Source organism: Panulirus ornatus, chromosome 62 (assembly GCF_036320965.1).
Source record: "Panulirus ornatus isolate Po-2019 chromosome 62, ASM3632096v1, whole genome shotgun sequence".
NCBI lineage: Eukaryota > Metazoa > Arthropoda > Malacostraca > Decapoda > Palinuridae > Panulirus > Panulirus ornatus.
Window position 1 is genome coordinate 12314009 of NC_092285.1, and position 19445 is coordinate 12333453.

Sequence of the window (19445 nt, forward strand, 5' to 3'; positions counted from 1 at the left end):
CCCAAAAGTTCGCCTTGCTTCTTAGAAGGAGGGAAACTTATTTCTATTGTGGAATAGAACTGCTTTCAAGCTTACTTTTGACGAGTCATAAACAAGCGCCACCCATCTGTTATATTTGTGGTCAAGTGCCTCCATAATAAAATGAACATCACTGCAAAACACCAGACCATCTTCATGAGAAAAAATTCTTTGAAAACAACATGGCGATCACGATAAAAACAAACCAGTTTCATCCTGAAGAAGATTCAGCCCTTTAACCTGGAACCCAAAAGTTCGCCTTGCTTCTTAGATGTATTTAAATTGCAGATGAGATCATTAAGATCTCCTTGACTCAGCAAAAGTGATTCACCTTAAGAACAGCTACCTTCAAATGTTGGAGCCATGTTGTCCTCTACTTGGTCTACTTTCTCTTCACCAGACTCATCATCATTCAGTGTCATGTTTCTTGGGGGCTCTGGCACAAGTAATTCCTGACTGTGAGGTACTGGTCTCAGCAGATGGTAAATTATGATACTGAACAGTATGCTTGCACTTTGATGTTATACCATTTATGTTCATCAGGCAATAGTAGCAATGTGAAGTGTGATCTTTGGGTTCTCTCCAAACTATGGAATGGCAAAAGGCATACGGAGTGAACCTTTTGCCAACACTGTGAGAAACCTGACACATATGACAACAAATATGCAGGGACTATCTTTTATCTTGGTCACCCACTTTACAACCAAAGTAATGATTATAGTGTTTTTTAATGAGGGATGTGAAAGAACGTTTTTGCAATATGGATGTCACCACTGCAAACGTAGCAGAAAGAATTCAGACTATTTAAATAGTTTCTTGGCATTATAATGGTGGATGGAATACACTTGAATACACAAAAGCACAATCTGTCAACGGAGTGGAAAAGACACTATTTACACATTGAGTTCTAGCCTGCAACTGACAGAACTGCTTACTCAGGAGTTGGCCCTGTTTGAATGTCCCAGCATTTCCAGTCATGTTTCTGCAGACCCTAAGTGACTCATTTATCTCGGTTTGTGCTTTCAAAATGAAGCTACTGCACTTCACAAACAATGAAAATACACATGACCAGACACAACCTAAAAATCTTAAGTTTAGTTGAGGAGCTGACTGAAGAGGACTCAACAGGAGGCCTACAGTCAGAAGAGGATTTGTGAGCATCTGTAAGTAGAGGCATAATGATATGCAAGTATGCTGTAACAAAAAAAATATATATATTTTTACTTATTACACGTTATCGAGGTAGCACAAGGAAACAGACGAAAGAATTGCCCAACCCACCCATATATACACATGTGTATACATACACGTCCACACACGCAAATAAATACCTATACATCTCAATGTATACATATATAAACACACACAGACATATACATATATACACATAGTTCATACTGTCTGCCTTTATTCATTCCCATCGCCACCCCACCACACATGAAATAACAACCCCCTCCCCCCTCACGTGCACCAGCTAGCGCTAGGAAAAGACAACAAAGGCCACATTCATTCACACCCAGTCTCTAGCTGTCACGTAATAATGCACCAAAACCACAGCTCCCTTTCCACATCCAGGCCCCACAGAACTTTCCATTACAGAAATTTTGAAATCATATTTGGATTCAGCATGAAAAATGAAGAAACATCTTTTTCAATTTACCATAATTGATGAGATTAACCCTTGTTCAATGCTGCTATTCTTTGAAGTATATATGAATATATTACTTTCCCGCTTCAGGAATCCCTTCTGTCTTCAAGAGGTTCTGCAGCACTCAGGAAGTTGGCTACATCCACTGGATGGGTTGACAGATTGTAAAGTGTTGTGTGTGTGTGTCTGCATGTAGTAACGCTGTGGGCAAGAAGTTGGCAATGGAAAGCTGAATTATCCAGCGGATGGAAAGACGTGCAGTCTCACCGAGACCCTTCCTGTTCCTGACGAGCTTACCTAGCCCTGCTCCAATACAAGAAACATTTAGGCAGGAGCCTCAGTAAACACTGCACTAGACTGGCCCTCTGCTAGTGGCCTGTTAAGGGTGAGGCATTTAAAGCTAAGAAGCAGCACTGGAGTTCACTAGTTATGGAAACTATTGCCATGGCCACCCACTTGAGGGAGTTCCTGATGGGAACAGGCATCAGAGATATAGACAGATAGATATTAAATTACAGTTACTTCAAGTGAATTTGGGCCTAAGAAGTGGTAAGGGGAATCTATGGAAAGGTTAGTGGGGCCTGGTTGTGGACACAGGGATCTGGTTTCAGTGCACTACATATGACAGCTAAAGAGTATTTTTTTTTTGCATTCTTGACACTACTTCATTCATTAATCTATTTATTATACTTTGTCACGGTCTCCCGCGTTAGCGAGGTAGCGCAAGGAAACAGACGAAAGAATGGCCCAACCCATCCACATACACATGTATATACATAATATACATACACGTCCACACACGCACATACACATATCTACACATCTCAACGTATACATATATATACACACGCACACATATACATATATACACATGTACATAATTCATACTGTCTGCCCTTATTCATTCCCATTGCCACCCCGCCACACATGAAATGACAACCCCCTTCCCCCACATGTGCGCAAGGTAGCACTAGGAAAAGACAACAATGGCCACATTCGTTCACACTCAGTCTCTAGCTGTCATGTATAATGCACCAAATCCACAGCTCCCTTTCCACATCCAGGCCCCACAGAACTTTCCATGGTTTACCCCAGACGCTTCACATGCCCTGGTTCAATCCACTGACAGCACGTCGACCCCAATATACCACATCGTTCCAGTTCACTCTATTCCTTGCACACCTTTCACCCTCCTGCATATTCAGGCCCCGATCACTCAAAATCTTTTTCACTCCATCTTTCCACCTCCAATTTGGTCTCCCACTTCTTCTCGTTCCCTCCGCCTCTGACACATATATCCTCTTTGTCAATCTTTCCTCAATCATTCTCTCCATGTGACCAAACCATTTCAAAACACCCTCTTCTGCTCTCTCAACCACACTCATTTTATTACCACACATCTCTCTTACCCTTTCATTACTTACTCGATCAAACCACCTCACACCACATATTGTACTCAAACATCTCATATTTGTTGTTCATGTAATATGCATGTGGAATGAGCACTTGAAGCCCACAAATGAAATTTATACATGCAATCAAAAGACAAAATATGCATATTTGTGGTACAAGTTTATTAAACCAAAATCAACTAATGTTGACATAACAAGAGTACAACTGTACCTACAAAACAGACAGCACCTGCTTACTACTGCACCTGACTTATCCCCAATTCATATTTTGTGAATAGGGCGTCTCAAGAGGATGGGTCAAGTACAAAATTCTTATCTCTAATATACATAAAATTACAAATGTACAATTTCATAATTTCCTCCAGGTATCAAAATCGCTGCAGATAAGAGTAACAAACTACAGCTTTTGCCAATGAGCTCAGAAGCTGACCAAAAGAATTTACAGTTCAGAAGTCTACAAACCATTACCTTTCCAAAAAATTGGCAAAAAAGATATTAACTTCCAGCAATCCTGTATATATTAACTAATCAATATTCCTCCAATTAATTGAATTGTTTGCTGATAATATCTGCCAAAGAATATGAAAAAGTAGTAACTAGAAAGATGTCTTGAAATGGCTGGTCAAAGAAAGAACAATATTACATGTCTCTGCTACCATCTCTGCATCATACACTCTAAAAGTGGTCCTTTAACAGGTCATTGTACACAAAACTGATAAAAGGAATCCTTCAGTGAACGTCAGCAGCACTGGAAATTTTCATGATGTATTCATAATTACATACGCTCATAAAAAATTTTTATTGGACAAAAACAGACTAATTAAAAAAAGAATCAAAGTTAATCTTCTACAAAGATGGTTTAGACAACTATAAATTGTGGATTCTTTGAGGGACTTTAAATAAAAGTGAGCCAATATGTGATTTGTACATGGCTGTGTGCTGATGCATTAAACTGATGGCTTGAATTCTTGCCATCTGTATATATGAGTGCTTTTTTCACTCACTGACCACATCTGTAAAAAGATTAAAGCAACTGTATAAACATATGTATAAACATAGTTTTAACAGTGCTCAGTATTTTGCACTTAATAAAATGTGCAATTTAGGAGTGCTTAATTACATATCTTGAATTTCCCTCGATGACTTCAAAGTGGTTTTATATTTACACAATACATGAATATTTTGCAGAGAAACAAACTTTCAAAACACTTTACAGGTTTTCCCTGATGACAATGATACCAAATGAGATGTGAACATTACCTGATTACCTAAGATGCACACCATATAAAAACTTCACTGTTAGCTGAAAATTAAAGTCCTAATTATTGAAATAGAAGCATTAAAATAACTTTGAGAGCATTTAAATTATAATCCAAACCAGCATATGAAGAACCCATCATCAGCTCTGACTTACTCGCATGTTCAATACAATGGTTCTCCATCAGGAGGAAGTTAACAGTGTGATGTTGACTGTAGTATCTTTTCAAAAATATTCTTTTAGCCTCATTAGCAATCACTAACCAATTAGTGGATCTTGTCTAAAAAAGTCATATGAAGCACATCTAAATAATCTTAACTAATGGATTTGAAGTACAGAATACATGGTAAGAAGAATCATGACAGACCCACGACTTATATTTCCAAACAGAACTGATACCAACACTACAATTGAATGCTATACAATTCTGCTAAGATACATTATTTCACCGATCAGCTGGGCCTAATGGAGTAGATGTCTTCTTCCCTGAGGAAACAAACAACCATCAGTATTAAAAAAAATAATGAAAGGTGACATTAAAAGCACTGTTTTTTTAGCACCTGTCTCACTTTAGCTAAGTTAGCAGAATAAGGCAACACTAGACAATTGAAACTATCATCTTTTTCCACATTTTCATTACTAGATGCATAAAATGTCTTCCTAGCTTTTCAGCAAGCCTTGTTCAAAAACCACTTAGAACTTAACTACCTAAAGATACGTCATATGACTACATTTATCAACCAGACTTATGGGATCATATATCCATAATGCTCTTAAAAACATACACATAACTATACAATGCTACAGAAGAAACATGTACTGAAATATAATGGATATAGCTCTCACTGATGGTGAGCTTCCTGTAGATCTTGAAGAATAAGTGATTAGATTCCCAAGTTAACACATCAAGAAATGGCAATTTGCCTTCTTTTTCCCATTCAATCTTTAAGTTGATGGCAGGGTGAATGTTTTTTAATTCATTTAAGAAAACATCATAATCTTGGGAAGATAGCTTAGATACACTAATGATGTGTGGTCCTTATGGCCATCTTTAGTGCCTCACCCTTAACAAGCCAAAAGTAGATGGCACTCTAGTGTAGTATTTGCAGAGGCTCCTACTTAAATGTTCCTACTGACTACTACTTCCTAATGCTCCTACTGACGACTTTTACCTAATGTTTCTACCTAATGCTCCAACCTACTACCTCTATCTATTGCTCTTATTATTCTGCCAAAAGGCAGGGCTAGTGCATAGTGCTCACTGCAGGAAAATCTAAAGTTACAAAGAATGAGCTGTGTGAGTTGTGTTGTCGAGTGTTATGTATGACAAGGAGAGATTTTATGTTTGGACAGAAAGCCAATAGTCCACATGTGGGTGAGGCAGAAAGAAAAGACAGCTACCTGGGTCACAGGAGTGCAACTTGACAACCACAGAAGTACTGACTCACTATGCAGCTGTCACTAACCCTCATGACACCCAGGCAGGTAGTACTGGTAATATACCTCATTGGTCATTGGCTGCCTATCGACTATTACCTGCCATGTTTTATGGTGAAATACAGTTGAAGATGATTAAGAGTCAGTGTAACATTCTAGGCATAGCAGCAATGATATTATAGGCAGCCAAGTGCACAAGGACTTGCATACTAACAATGACATACAAGTGTAGCCTAGTCACACTAGCTAATACAGTCCTACAGATGAACATCAGTAACACATCTATGTGCAAACCTGAAATGTCATGAGGCTCAGGGTTTTAATGAGGTGTCTGAGAGCTCATTATCTGATAGGATGGTAACTGGTTGTCCTTTTTCTAAATTCTGCCAAAAACTTCGTAGTTTAGTAAAATTTTTGTTCCCTGGATTTGGTAGCATGCAAAAAAAAAAATATGTATGCATAAAACATGCAAGCTAGTATGCCATAAAACATGCTTGTGCCACTGCCTGTACAAAACATTTCATACTTACTGGAGTATGCCTCCCAAGTAACTGAAATTCTTTGAACAGGATCAGAAAGCACAAATATAGAAAAAAAAAATACAATGTATATAAAATAATGTTTCACATACCTTTAATATGGGATGCAAGTAACCTAGGATCATCACTGTTATAATTGGTCTGATCAAAGTAGTGCTGTGGAGAAACCCTGTGGCGAAAATAACTATCTGGTGATCTTGCTGAATAGTGTCTATCTGGTGATCGTCTATCTAATCTACGATCTGGGGTTCGCCGAGTAGACCGATGATCTGGAGATGACCTCATTCGGTCAGAATGTCGATCAGGGGACCTTGTTCGATCAGACCTCTCATCAGGTGAACGGTTGCAGAGTAAATCAGGTGAGGATGGTCTATGACGCAGGGGTGGAGGTGAGTACCGTCGGTCAGAGAAGTGCGAACGATCACTTGCAGGTGAATACTGGTCATTACGAAGGTCATAAGTGGGAGATCCAGACCTTTGGAATGGAGGTGATGACATTCCACCGGCAGGAGGTAAACGACGATCCCCAGGAATGGGAGGTAAAGGCCCCAAAAAAGGAGGTTCCCCAGGAAGGAATGGATGAGGAGGCAAGCCATGGGGTGGTGGTACACCATGAGGTAAGCCTGGTGGTGGTGGTGGTGGGACTCCTGGGGGTAAGCCATGTGGTGGTGGTACCCCTGGAGGTAAGGGGCCACCTGGTGGAAACATCATGGGTGGAACTGGAGGGGGTCCATGCATAGGATGTGGAGGGACAGGAGGAGAGTCTACATCATGACGGAATGATGTAAGACTAGAATGATCTCCATCTACTACACCATCCAGGATAGGTCCAGGAGAAGACATGGTTCCATTAGCATCTACACCTGCAGAAAAACAAGCCTCATCTATTACTTGGAATTACTGTAAAATAATCACTGTACTGCTGATTTTACAAGTAAATAAAACACTACAAAGACATACTTAATAAGCAGTCTTTCAAATACCTATATCAAAACTACAAGCTTCCAAAACTATGAATTCTTTACAAAATGCTCTAATTCTTTAAGTTAAATACACAGACATGCATAAGTAATATATAAGCTCCAGAATATGTCTTGAACAATGAAAGGAGGTTCAAGAGATTCCTTTCTAAATACTTAAGTCACTGCAATCATGCATTGTCCCTCTACTTCATGATCTTGACAAGATAATCCTTGTTTCTATTTTTCTAGCAACACTTGCTTTACCTCTTAATCTTTTTTTAATAAACTCATTCCTTTCCTGTGCTTCATCAAGTCTCTTTTCTTGCTCTCTGTCCATATATTACCAAGATGAGATTATTAAGTGCATTAAAGTGAAGCCTCTTGTAATCTCTTTATCAACGTATATCTCTCACACCCTTTCCCTCCAGTAACTCCCATCAAATGGGAGGCCACAGCAAAAGAGTCTCTACTTACCCCTGTCCCTACATGTCTTTCTGACATCACCATTCCATATATTCTTCCACAATTTCTCTCCTTCCAGTACTCTTCCACCCTATTCCCCCATGTCACAGGTGGTTGTCCTCTCACACAAACCCCTTTAGTCATATTATAGTTATATCATAGACTCTGCTTGTAAAATCCCCATCTTGCATTCTTTCCACATGTCCAAACCACCATAAAGTATTATGTTTAACCCTTTCTATGACTCCACAATTCATTTCCTTTGCTTTCCTGCCATACTAAATCTCATACATCCCATCAATTCCTTCTTCATTCCATCCAGCTTTCCATAGCCTGGATTCTTCACCTTTATGACTCATTCCATGTCTATCCTTAAAGTTGCAAAGGACAAGGCTGCAAGGATCACCTTTCCTCACTTCCATACTTACCCTCCTATGGCACAGTGGTTAGCATTCCTGACCGTGACACATTCGAATGCATAGGTTCTAATCCTGGTTAGAAACAGTTAGTCCACACTCAACCCAGCTGTTCATCCACCCCTAGGGATTCGTCGATAAGGTGGGCACCTCGCTCAGGCAGTGTGTGTGGGGAGAGGGGTAATTTCTGGTGTGGCAGGGTAGTGACAGGAATGGATGATGGCAGCAAGTATGAATATATACATGCGTACATATGTATGTGTCTGTGTATGTATATATAAGTTGATATGTATGTATGTATGTATGTATATATATATATATATATATATATATATATATATATATATATATATATATATATATATATATATAATGTATGTATGACTCATGGTGAGGTGCCTGAGGATTGGCGGAATGCGTGCATAGTGCCATTGTACAAAGGCAAAGGGGATAAGAGTGAGTGCTCAAATTACAGAGGTATAAGTTTGTTGAGTATTCCTGGTAAATTATATGGGAGGGTATTGATTGAGAGGGTGAAGGCATGTACAGAGCATCAGATTGGGGAAGAGCAGTGCGGTTTCAGAAGTGGTAGAGGATGTGTGGATCAGGTGTTTGCTTTGAAGAATGTATGTGAGAAATACTTAGAAAAGCAAAGGGATTTGTATGTAGCATTTATGGATCTGGAGAAGGCATATGATAGAGTTGATAGAGATGCTCTGTGGAAGGTATTAAGAATATATGGTGTGGGAGGCAAGTTGTTAGAAGCAGTGAAAAGTTTTTATCGAGGATGTAAGGCATGTGTACGTGTAGGAAGAGAGGAAAGTGATTGGTTCTCAGTGAATGTAGGTTTGCGGCAGGGGTGTGTGATGTCTCCATGGTTGTTTAATTTGTTTATGGATGGGGTTGTAAAGGAGGTAAATGCAAGAGTCCTGGAAAGAGGGGCAAGTATGAAGACAGCGACAAAGTATAAAAAAAAAAAAAAAAAAAAAAAAAAAAAAAAAAAAAATATATATATATATATATTATTTTTTATTATATTTTTTATTATACTTTGTCGCTGTCTCCCGCGTTTGCGAGGTAGTGCAAGGAAACAGATGAAAGAAATGGCCCAACCCCCCCATACACATGTATATACATACGTCCACACACGCAAATATACATACCTGCACAGCTTTCCATGGTTTACCCCAGACACTTCACATGCCTTGATTCAATCCACTGACAGCACGTCAACCCCGGTATACCACATCGCTCCAATTCACTCTATTCCTTGCCCTCCTTTCACCCTCCTGCATATTCAGGCCCCGATCACACAAAATCTTTGTCACTCCATCTTTCCACCTCCAATTTGGTCTCCCTCTTCTCCTCGTTCCCTCCACCTCCGACACATATATCCTCTTGGTCAATCTTTCCTCACTCATTCTCTCCATGTGCCCAAACCACTTCAAAACACCCTCTTCTGCTCTCTCAACCACGCTCTTTTTATTTCCACACATCTCTCTTACCCTTACGTTACTCACTCGATCAAACCACCTCACACCACACATTGTCCTCAAACATCTCATTTCCAGCACATCCATCCTCCTGCGCACAACTCTATCCATAGCCCACGCCTCGCAACCATACAACATTGTTGGAACCACTATTCCTTCAAACATACCCATTTTTGCTTTCCGAGATAATGTTCTCGACTTCCACACATTCTTCAAGGCCCCCAGAATTTTCGCCCCCTCCCCCACCCTATGATCCACTTCCGCTTCCATGGTTCCATCCGCTGCCAGATCCACTCCCAGATATCTAAAACACTTCACTTCCTCCAGTTTTTCTCCATTCAAACTCACCTCCCAATTGACTTGACCCTCAACCCTACTGTACCTAATAACCTTGCTCTTATTCACATATATATATATATATATATATATATATATATATATATATATATATATATATATATATTTTTTTTTCTCGGTCTCCCGCGTTTGCAAGATAGCGCAAGGAAACAGACGAAAGAAATGGCCCAACCCACCCCCATACACATGTATATACATACGTCCACACATGCAAATATACATACCTACACAGCTTTCCATGGTTTACCCCAGACGCTTCACATGCCCTGATTCAATCCACTGACAGCACGTCAACCCCGGTATACCTCATCGCTCCAATTCACTCTATTCCTTGCCCTCCTTTCACCCTCCTGCATGTTCAGGCCCCGATCACACAAAATCTTTTTCACTCCATCTTTCCACCTCCAATTTGGTCTCCCTCTTCTCCTCGTTCCCTCCACCTCCGACACATATATCCTCTTGGTCAATCTTTCCTCACTCATTCTCTCCATGTGCCCAAACCATTTCAAAACACCCTCTTCTGCTCTCTCAACCACGCTCTTTTTATTTCCACACATCTCTCTTACCCTTACGTTACTTACTTGATCAAACCACCTCACACCACACATTGTCCTCAAACATCTCATTTCCAGCACATCCATCCTCCTGCGCACAACTCTATCCATAGCCCATGCCTCGCAACCATACAACATTGTTGGAACCACTATTCCTTCAAACATACCCATTTTTGCTTTCCGAGACAATGTTCTCGACTTCCACACATTCTTCAAGGCTCCCAGAATTTTCGCCCCCTCCCCCACCCTATGATCCACTTCCGCTTCCATGGTTCCATCCGCTGCCAGATCCACTCCCAGATATCTAAAAACACTTCACTTCCTCCAGTTTTTCTCCATTCAAATTCACCTCCCAATTGACTTGACCCTCAACCCTACTATACCTAATAACCTTGCTCTTATTCACATTTACTCTTAACTTTCTTCTTTCACACACTTTACCAAACTCAGTCACCAGCTTCTGCAGTTTCTCACATGAATCAGCCATCAGCACTGTATCATCAGCGAACAACAACTGACTCACTTCCCAAGCTCTCTCATCCCCAACAGACTTCATACTTGCCCCTCTTTCCAAAACTCTTGCATTCACCTCCCTAACAACCCTATCCATAAACAAATTAAACAACCATGGAGACATCACACACCCCTGCCGCAAACCTACATTCACTGAGAACCAATCACTTTCCTCTCTTCCTACACGTACACATGCCTTACATCCTCGATAAAAACTTTTCACTGCTTCTAACAACTTGCCTCCCACACCATATATTCTTAATACCTTCCACAGAGCATCTCTATCAACTCTATCATATGCCTTCTCCAGATCCATAAATGCTACATACAAATCCATTTGCTTTTCTAAGTATTTCTCACATACATTCTTCAAAGCAAACACCTGATCCACACATCCTCTACCACTTCTGAAACCACACTGCTCTTCCCCAATCTGATGCTCTGTACATGCCTTCACCCTCTCAATCAATACCCTCCCATATAATTTACCAGGAATACTCAACAAACTTATACCCCTGTAATTTGAGCACTCACTCTTATCCCCTTTGCCTTTGTACAATGGCACTATGCACGCATTCCTCCAATCCTCAGGCACCTCACCATGAGTCATACATACATTAAGTAACATTACCAACCAGTCAACAATACAGTCACCCCCTTTTTTAATAAATTCCACTGCAATACCATCCAAACCTGCTGCCTTGCCGGCTTTCATCTTCCGCAAAGCTTTTACTACCAAATCATTTTCCCTAACCCTCTCACTTTGCACACCTCCTCGACCAAAACACCCTATATCTGCCACTCTATCATCAAACACATTCAACAAACCTTCAAAATACTCACTCCATCTCCTTCTCACATCACCACTACTTGTTATCACCTCCCCATTTGCGCCCTTCACTGAAGTTCCCATTTGCTCCCTTGTCTTACGCACTTTATTTACCTCCTCCCAGAACATCTTTTTATTCTCCCTAAAATTTAATGATACTCTCTCACCCCAACTCTCATTTGCCCTTTTTTTCACCTCTTTTTTTCGGTCTCCCGCGTTTGCGAGGTAGCGCAAGGAAACAGACGAAAGAAATGGCCCAACCCACCCCCATACACATGTATATACATACGTCCACACACGCAAATATACATACCTACACAGCTTTCCATGGTTTACCCCAGACGCTTCACATGCCCTGATTCAATCCACTGACAGCACATCAACCCCGGTAAACCACATCGATCCAATTCACTCTATTCCTTGCCCTCCTTTCACCCTCCTGCATGTTCAGGCCCCGATCACACAAAATCTTTTTCACTCCATCTTTCCACCTCCAATTTGGTCTCCCACTTCTCCTCGTTCCCTCCACCTCCGACACATATATCCTCTTGGTCAATCTTTCCTCACTCATTCTCTCCATGTGACCAAACCATTTCAAAACACCCTCTTCTGCTCTCTCAACCACGCTCTTTTTATTTCCACACATCTCTCTTACCCTTAGGTTACTTACTCGATCAAACCACCTCACACCACACATTGTCCTCGAACATCTCATTTCCAGCACATCCATCCTCCTGCGCACAACTCTATCCATAGCCCACGCCTCGCAACCATACAACATTGTTGGAACCACTATTCCTTCAAACAAACCCATTTTTGCTTTCCGAGATAATGTTCTCGACTTCCACACATTCTTCAAGGCTCCCAGAATTTTCGCCCCCTCCCCCACCCTATGATCCACTTCCGCTTCCATGGTTCCATCCGCTGCCAGATCCACTCCCAGATATCTAAAACACTTTACTTCCTCCAGTTTTTCTCCATTCAAACTTACCTCCCAATTGACTTGACCCTCAACCCTACTGTACCTAATAACCTTGCTCTTATTCACGTTTACTCTTAACTTTCTTCTTTCACACACTTTACCAAACTCAGTCACCAGCTTCTGCAGTTTCTCACATGAATCAGCCACCAGCGCTGTATCATCAGCGAACAACAACTGACTCACTTCCCAAGCTCTCTCATCCCCAACAGACTTCATACTTGCCCCTCTTTCCAAAACTCTTGCATTCACCTCCCTAACAACCCCATCCATAAACAAATTAAACAACCATGGAGACATCACACACCCCTGCCGCAAACCTACATTCACTGAGAACCAATCCCTTTCCTCTCTTCCTACACGTACACATGCCTTACATCCTCGATAAAAACTTTTCACTGCTTCTAACAACTTGCCTCCCACACCATATATTCTTAATACCTTCCACAGAGCATCTCTATCAACTCTATCATATGCCTTCTCCAGATCCATAAATGCTACATACAAATCCATTTGCTTTTCTAAGTATTTCTCACATACATTCTTCAAAGCAAACACCTGATCCACACATCCTCTACCACTTCTGAAACCACACTGCTCTTCCCCAATCTGATGCTCTGTATATGCCTTCACCCTTTCAATCAATACCCTCCCATATAATTTACCAGGAATACTCAACAAACTTATACCTCTGTAATTTGAGCACTCACTCTTATCCCCTTTGCCTTTGTACAATGGCACTATGCACGCATTCCACCAATCCTCAGGCACCTCACCATGAGTCATACATACATTAAATAACCTTACCAACCAGTCAAAAATACAGTCACCCCCTTTTTTAATAAATTCCACTGCAATACCATCCAAATCTGCTGCCTTGCCAGCTTTCATCTTCCGCAAAGCTTTTACTACCTCCTCTCTGTTTACCAAATCATTTTCCCTAACCCTCTCACTTTGCACACCACCTCAACCAAAACACCCTATATCTGCCACTCTATCATTCAACACATTCAACAAACCTTCAAAATACTCACTCCATCTCCTTCTCACATCACCACTACTTGTTATCACCTCCCCATTTGCGCCCTTCACTGAAGTTCCCATTTGCTCCCTTGTCTTACGCACTTTATTTACCTCCTTCCAGAACATCTTTTTATTCTCCCTAAAATTTAATGATACTCTCTCACCCCAACTCTCATTTGCCCTCTTTTTCACTTCTTGCACCGTTCTCTTGACCTCCTGTCTCTTTCTTTTATACATCTCCCACTCAATTGCATTTTTTCCCTGCAAAAATCATCCAAATGCCTCTCTCTTCTCTTTCACTAATAATCTTACTTCTTCATCCCACCACTCACTACCCTTTCTAATCAACCCACCTCCCACTCTTCTCATGCCACAAGCATCTTTTGCGCAATCCATCACTGATTCCCTAAATACATCCCATTCCTCCCCCACTCCCCTTTCTTCCATTGTTCTCACCTTTTTCCATTCTGTACTCAGTCTCTCCTGGTACTTCCTCACACAAGTCTCCTTCCCAAGCTCACTTACTCTCACCACCCTTTTCACCCCAACATTCAATTTTCTTTTCTGAAAACCCATACAAATCTTCACCTTAGCCTCCACAAGATAATGATCAAACATCCCTCCAGTTGCACCTCTCAGCACATTAACATCCAAAAGTTTCTCCTTCGCACGCCTGTCAATTAACACGTAATCCAATAACGCTCTCTGGCCATCTCTCCTACTTACATACGTATGCTTATGTATATCTCGCTTTTTAAACCAGGTATTCCCAATCACCAGTCCTTTTTTAGCACATAAATCTACAAGCTCTTCACCATTTCCATTTACAACACTGAACACCCCATGTATACCAATTATTCCCTCAACTGCCACATTACTCACCTTTGCATTCAAATCACCCATCACTATAACCCGGTCTCGTGCATCAAAACCACTAACACACTCATTCAGCTGCTCCCAAAACACTTGCCTCTCATGATCTTTCTTCTCATGCCCAGGTGCATATGCACCAATAATCACCCATCTCTCTCCATCAACTTTCTATATATATATATATATATATATATATATATATATATATATATATATATATATATATATTTTTTATTTTCATTATACTTTGTCGCTGTCTCCCGCGTTTGCGAGGTAGCGCAAGGAAACAGACGAAAGAAATGGCCCAACCCCCCCCATACACATGTATATACATACGTCCACACACGCAAATATACATACCTACACAGCTTTCCATAGCTTACCCCAGACGCTTCACATGCCTTGATTCAATCCACTGACAGCATGTCAACCCCGGTATACCACATCGCTCCAATTCACTCTATTCCTTGCCCTCCTATCACCCTCCTGCATGTTCAAGCCTCACACAAAATCTTTTTCACTCCATCTTTCCACCTCCAATTTGGTCTCCCTCTTCTCCTTGTTCCCTCCACCTCCGACACATATATCCTCTTGGTCAATCTTTCCTCACTCATTCTCTCCATGTGACCAAACCATTTCAAAACACCCTCTTCTGCTCTCTCAACCACGCTCTTTTTATTTCCACACATCTCTCTTACCCTTACGTTACTTACTCGATCAAACCACCTCACACCACACATTGTCCTCAAACATCTCATTTCCAGCACATCCATCCTCCTGCGCACAACTCTATCCATAGTCCACGCCTCGCAACCATACAACATTGTTGGAACCACTATTCCTTCAAACATACCCATATATATATATATATATATATATATATATATATAAGCAGTGAAAAGTTTTTATCGAGGATGTAAGGCATGTGTACGTGTAGGAAGAGAGGAAAGTGACTGGTTCTCAGTGAATGAAGGTTTGAGGCAGGGGTGTGTGATGTTTCCATGGTTGTTTAATTTGTTTATGGATGGGGTTGTTAGGGAGGTGAATGCAAGAGTTTTGGAAAGAGGGGCAAGTATGAAGTCTGTTGGGGATGAGAGAGCTTGGGAAGTGAGTCAGTTGTTGTTCGCTGATGATACAGCGCTGGTGGCTGATTCATGTGAGAAACTGCAGAAGCTGGTGACTGAGTTTGGTAAAGTGTGTGAAAGAAGAAAGTTAAGAGTAAATGTGAATAAGAGCAAGGTTATTAGGTACAGTAGGGTTGAGGGTCAAGTCAACTGGGAGGTAAGTTTGAATGGAGAAAAACTGGAGGAAGTAAAGTGTTTTAGATATCTGGGAGTGGATCTGGCAGCGGATGGAACCATGGAAGCGGAAGTGAATCATAGGGTGGGGGAGGGGGCGAAAATCCTGGGAGCCTTGAAGAATGTGTGGAAGTCGAGAACATTATCTCGGAAAGCAAAAATGGGTATGTTTGAAGGAATAGTGGTTCCAACAATGTTGTATGGTTGCAAGGCGTGGGCTATGGATAGAGTTGTGCGCAGGAGGGTGGATGTGCTGGAAATGAGATGTTTGAGGACAATGTGTGGTGTGAGGTGGTTTGATCGAGTAAGTAATGTAAGGGTAAGAGAGATGTGTGGAAATAAAAAGAGCGTGGTTGAGAGAGCAGAAGAGGGTGTTTTGAAATGGTTTCGGCACATGGAGAGAATGAGTGAGGAAAGATTGACCAAAAGGATATATGTGTCGGAGGTGGAGGGAACGAGGAGAAGTGGGAGACCAAATTGGAGGTGTAAAGATGGAGTGAAAAAGATTTTGTGTGATCGGGGCCTGAACATGCAGGAGGGTGAAAGGCGGGCAAGGAATAGAGTGAACTGGATCGATGTGGTAAACCAGGGTTGACGTGCTGTCAGTGGATTGAATCAGGGCATGTGAAGCGTCTGGGGTAAACCATGGAAAGTTGTGTGGGGCCTGGATGTGGAAAGGGAGCTGTGGTTTTGGGCATTATTGCGTGACAGCTGGAGACTGAGTGTGAACGAATGGGGCCTTTGTTGTCTTTTCCTAGTGCTACCTCGCACACATGAGGGGGGAGGGGGATGGTATTCCATGTGTGGCGAGGTGGCGATGGGAATGAATAGGGGCAGACAGTGTGAATTGTGTGCATGGGTATATATGTATGTGTCTGTGTGTGTGTATATACGTGTACATTGAGATGTATAGGTATGTATATTTGCATGTGTGGGCGTGTGTGTGTGTACATTGTGTATGGGGGTGGGTTGTGCCATTTCTTTCGTCTGTTTCCTTGCGCTACCTCGCAAACGCAGGAGACAGCGACAAAGCAAAATAATAAAAAATAAAAATATATATACATATATATGCATAAGTTGATATGTATATGTATGTGTATGCGCATGTATGGGCATTTATGTATGTGTATATGAGTGGTTGAGCCATTCTTCATCTGTTCCCTTGTGCTACCTCGCTAATGTGGGAAACAGCGGTTAAGTATAATATAAATAAATCTAATTTCTAAAAGGGGAAACAGAAGAAGGAGTCATGCGGGGAAGGTTCATCCTCCTCGAAGTCTCAGACTGGGGTGTCTAAATGTGTCGATGTAACCAAGATGAGAAAAAAGTAGAGAAAAGGAGAGATAGGTAGTATGTTTGATGAAAGGAACCTGGATGTTTTGGCTCTGAGTGAAACCAAGCTCAAGGGTAAAGGGGAAGGGTGGTTTGGAATGTCTTGCGAGTACAGTCAGGGGTTAGTGAGAGGACAAGAGCCAAGGAAGGAGTAGCACTCCTCCTGAAGCAGGAGTTGTGGGATTATGTGATAAAGTGTAAGATAGTAAACTCTAGTTTGACGTGGTTAAAACTGAAAGTGGATGAAGAGAGATGGGTGATTATTGGTGCCTATGCACCTGGTCATGAGAAGAAAGATCATGAGAGGCAAGTGCTTTGGGAGCAGCTGAGTGAGTGAGTTAGCAGCTTTGATGCATGAGACTGGGTTATTGTGATGGGTGATTTGAATGCAGTTGCAGTTGATGGTATGATTGGTATACATGGGGGTGCTCAGTGTTGTAAATGGAAATGGTGAAGAGCTTGTGGATTTATGGGCTGAAAACTGGTGATTGGGAATACATGGTTTAAAAAGAGAGGTATACATATGTGAGTAGCAGAGATGGCCAGAGGGCATTATTGAATTACATGTTAATTGATAGGTGTGTAAAAGAGAGACTTTTGCATGTTAATGTGCTGAGAGGGGCAGCTGGAGTCTGGTCACTAGCATGTGGAGGCGAAGGTGAAGATTTATAGAGGTTTTCAGAAAAGAAGAGAATGTTGGGGAGAAGAGAGTGGTGAGAGTAAGTGAGCTTAGAAAGGAAACTTATGTGAGGAAGTGCCAGGAGAGATTGAAAGCAAAATAGCAAAAGGTGAGAGCAAATGACGTAAGGGGAGTAAGTGATGGCTTGCACAAAAGATGCATGTGGCATGAGAAAGGTGGGAGGTGGGCAGGTTAGAAAGGGTAGTGAATGGTGGGATGAAGAATAAGATTGTTAGTGAAAGAGAAGAGGGAGGCGTTTGGATGACTTTTGCAGGTTATTAGTGCAAAATACTGTGAGATGTATAAAAGAAAGCTGCAGGAGGTCAAGAGAAAGGTGCTAGAGGTGAAAAAGAGGGCAAATGAGAGTTGGGGTGAGAGAGTATCATTAAATCTTAGGGAGAATAAAAAGATGTTTTGGAAGGAGGTAAATGAAGTGCTTAAGACGAGAACAAATGGGAACAATAGGGAAGGGGGAAAATGGGAAGGTAATAACAAGCAGTGTTGAAGTGAGATGGTGCAAATATTTTGAAGGTTTGTTGAATGTATTTGATGACAGAGTGGGAGATATAGGGTGTCTCGGGGAGGGTAGTGTGGGAAGTGAGAGGGTTTGGGAGAATGGTGTGGTGAACAGAGAAGTGGTAAAAGCTTTATGGAAGATGAAAGTTGGCAAGGCAACGGGTTTAGATGGTATTGCTGTGCAATTTATGAAAAAAGGGGGTGACTGTGCTGTTGATTGGTTGGCAAGGACAATGTATGTATGGATCATGGTGAAGTGCCTGAGGATTGGTGGAATGCATGAAGCGTGCCATTGTACAAAGGCAAAGGGGATAAAGGTGAGTGTTCAAATTACAGAAGTATAAGTTTGTTGAGTATTTTGGGGAAATTATATGGGAGAGTATTAATTTTATCCCTGGGGATACTTGTTATTACCTCCCCATTTGCCTCCTTCACAAATGTTCCCATTTGTTCTCTTGTATTATGCACTTTATTTACCTCCTTCCAAAACATATTTCTATTTTCCCTAAAATTTAATGATACTCTCTCACCTCAACTCTCATTTGCCCTCTTTTTCACCTCTTGCACCTTTCTCTTGACCTTCTGCCTCTTTCTTTTATACATCTCCCAGTCATTTGCACTATTTCCCTGCAAAAATCGTCCAAATGCCTCTCTCTTCTCTTTCACCAACAACCTTACTTATTCATCTCACCACTCACTACCCTTTCTAATGTGCCCACCTCCCATGTTTCTCATGCCACAAGCATCTTTTGCGCAAGCCATCACTGCTTCCCTAAATACATCCCATTCCTCCCCAACTCCCCTTACGTCCTTTGCTCTCACCTTTTTCCATTTTACGTACACTCAG

The 19445-nt window shown here is 41.4% G+C and overlaps 1 protein-coding gene across 1 annotated transcript in view; it reads right to left on the bottom strand.

Annotated features, from left to right (window-relative positions):
• Window positions 1-3219: 3219 nt before the first annotated feature.
• LOC139745702 (uncharacterized) overlaps window positions 3220-19445 on the bottom strand; it is a 130254-nt gene continuing 114028 nt past the window's right edge. Inside the window, exons 18-19 of the mRNA XM_071656140.1 lie at window positions 6405-7175; window positions 3220-4822 (exon numbers count right to left, since the gene is read on the bottom strand). Of these exons, the coding sequence (XP_071512241.1) occupies window positions 4782-4822; window positions 6405-7175 (812 nt within the window). The 3' untranslated portion in view covers window positions 3220-4781. The remainder of the gene's footprint in view (window positions 4823-6404; window positions 7176-19445) is intronic.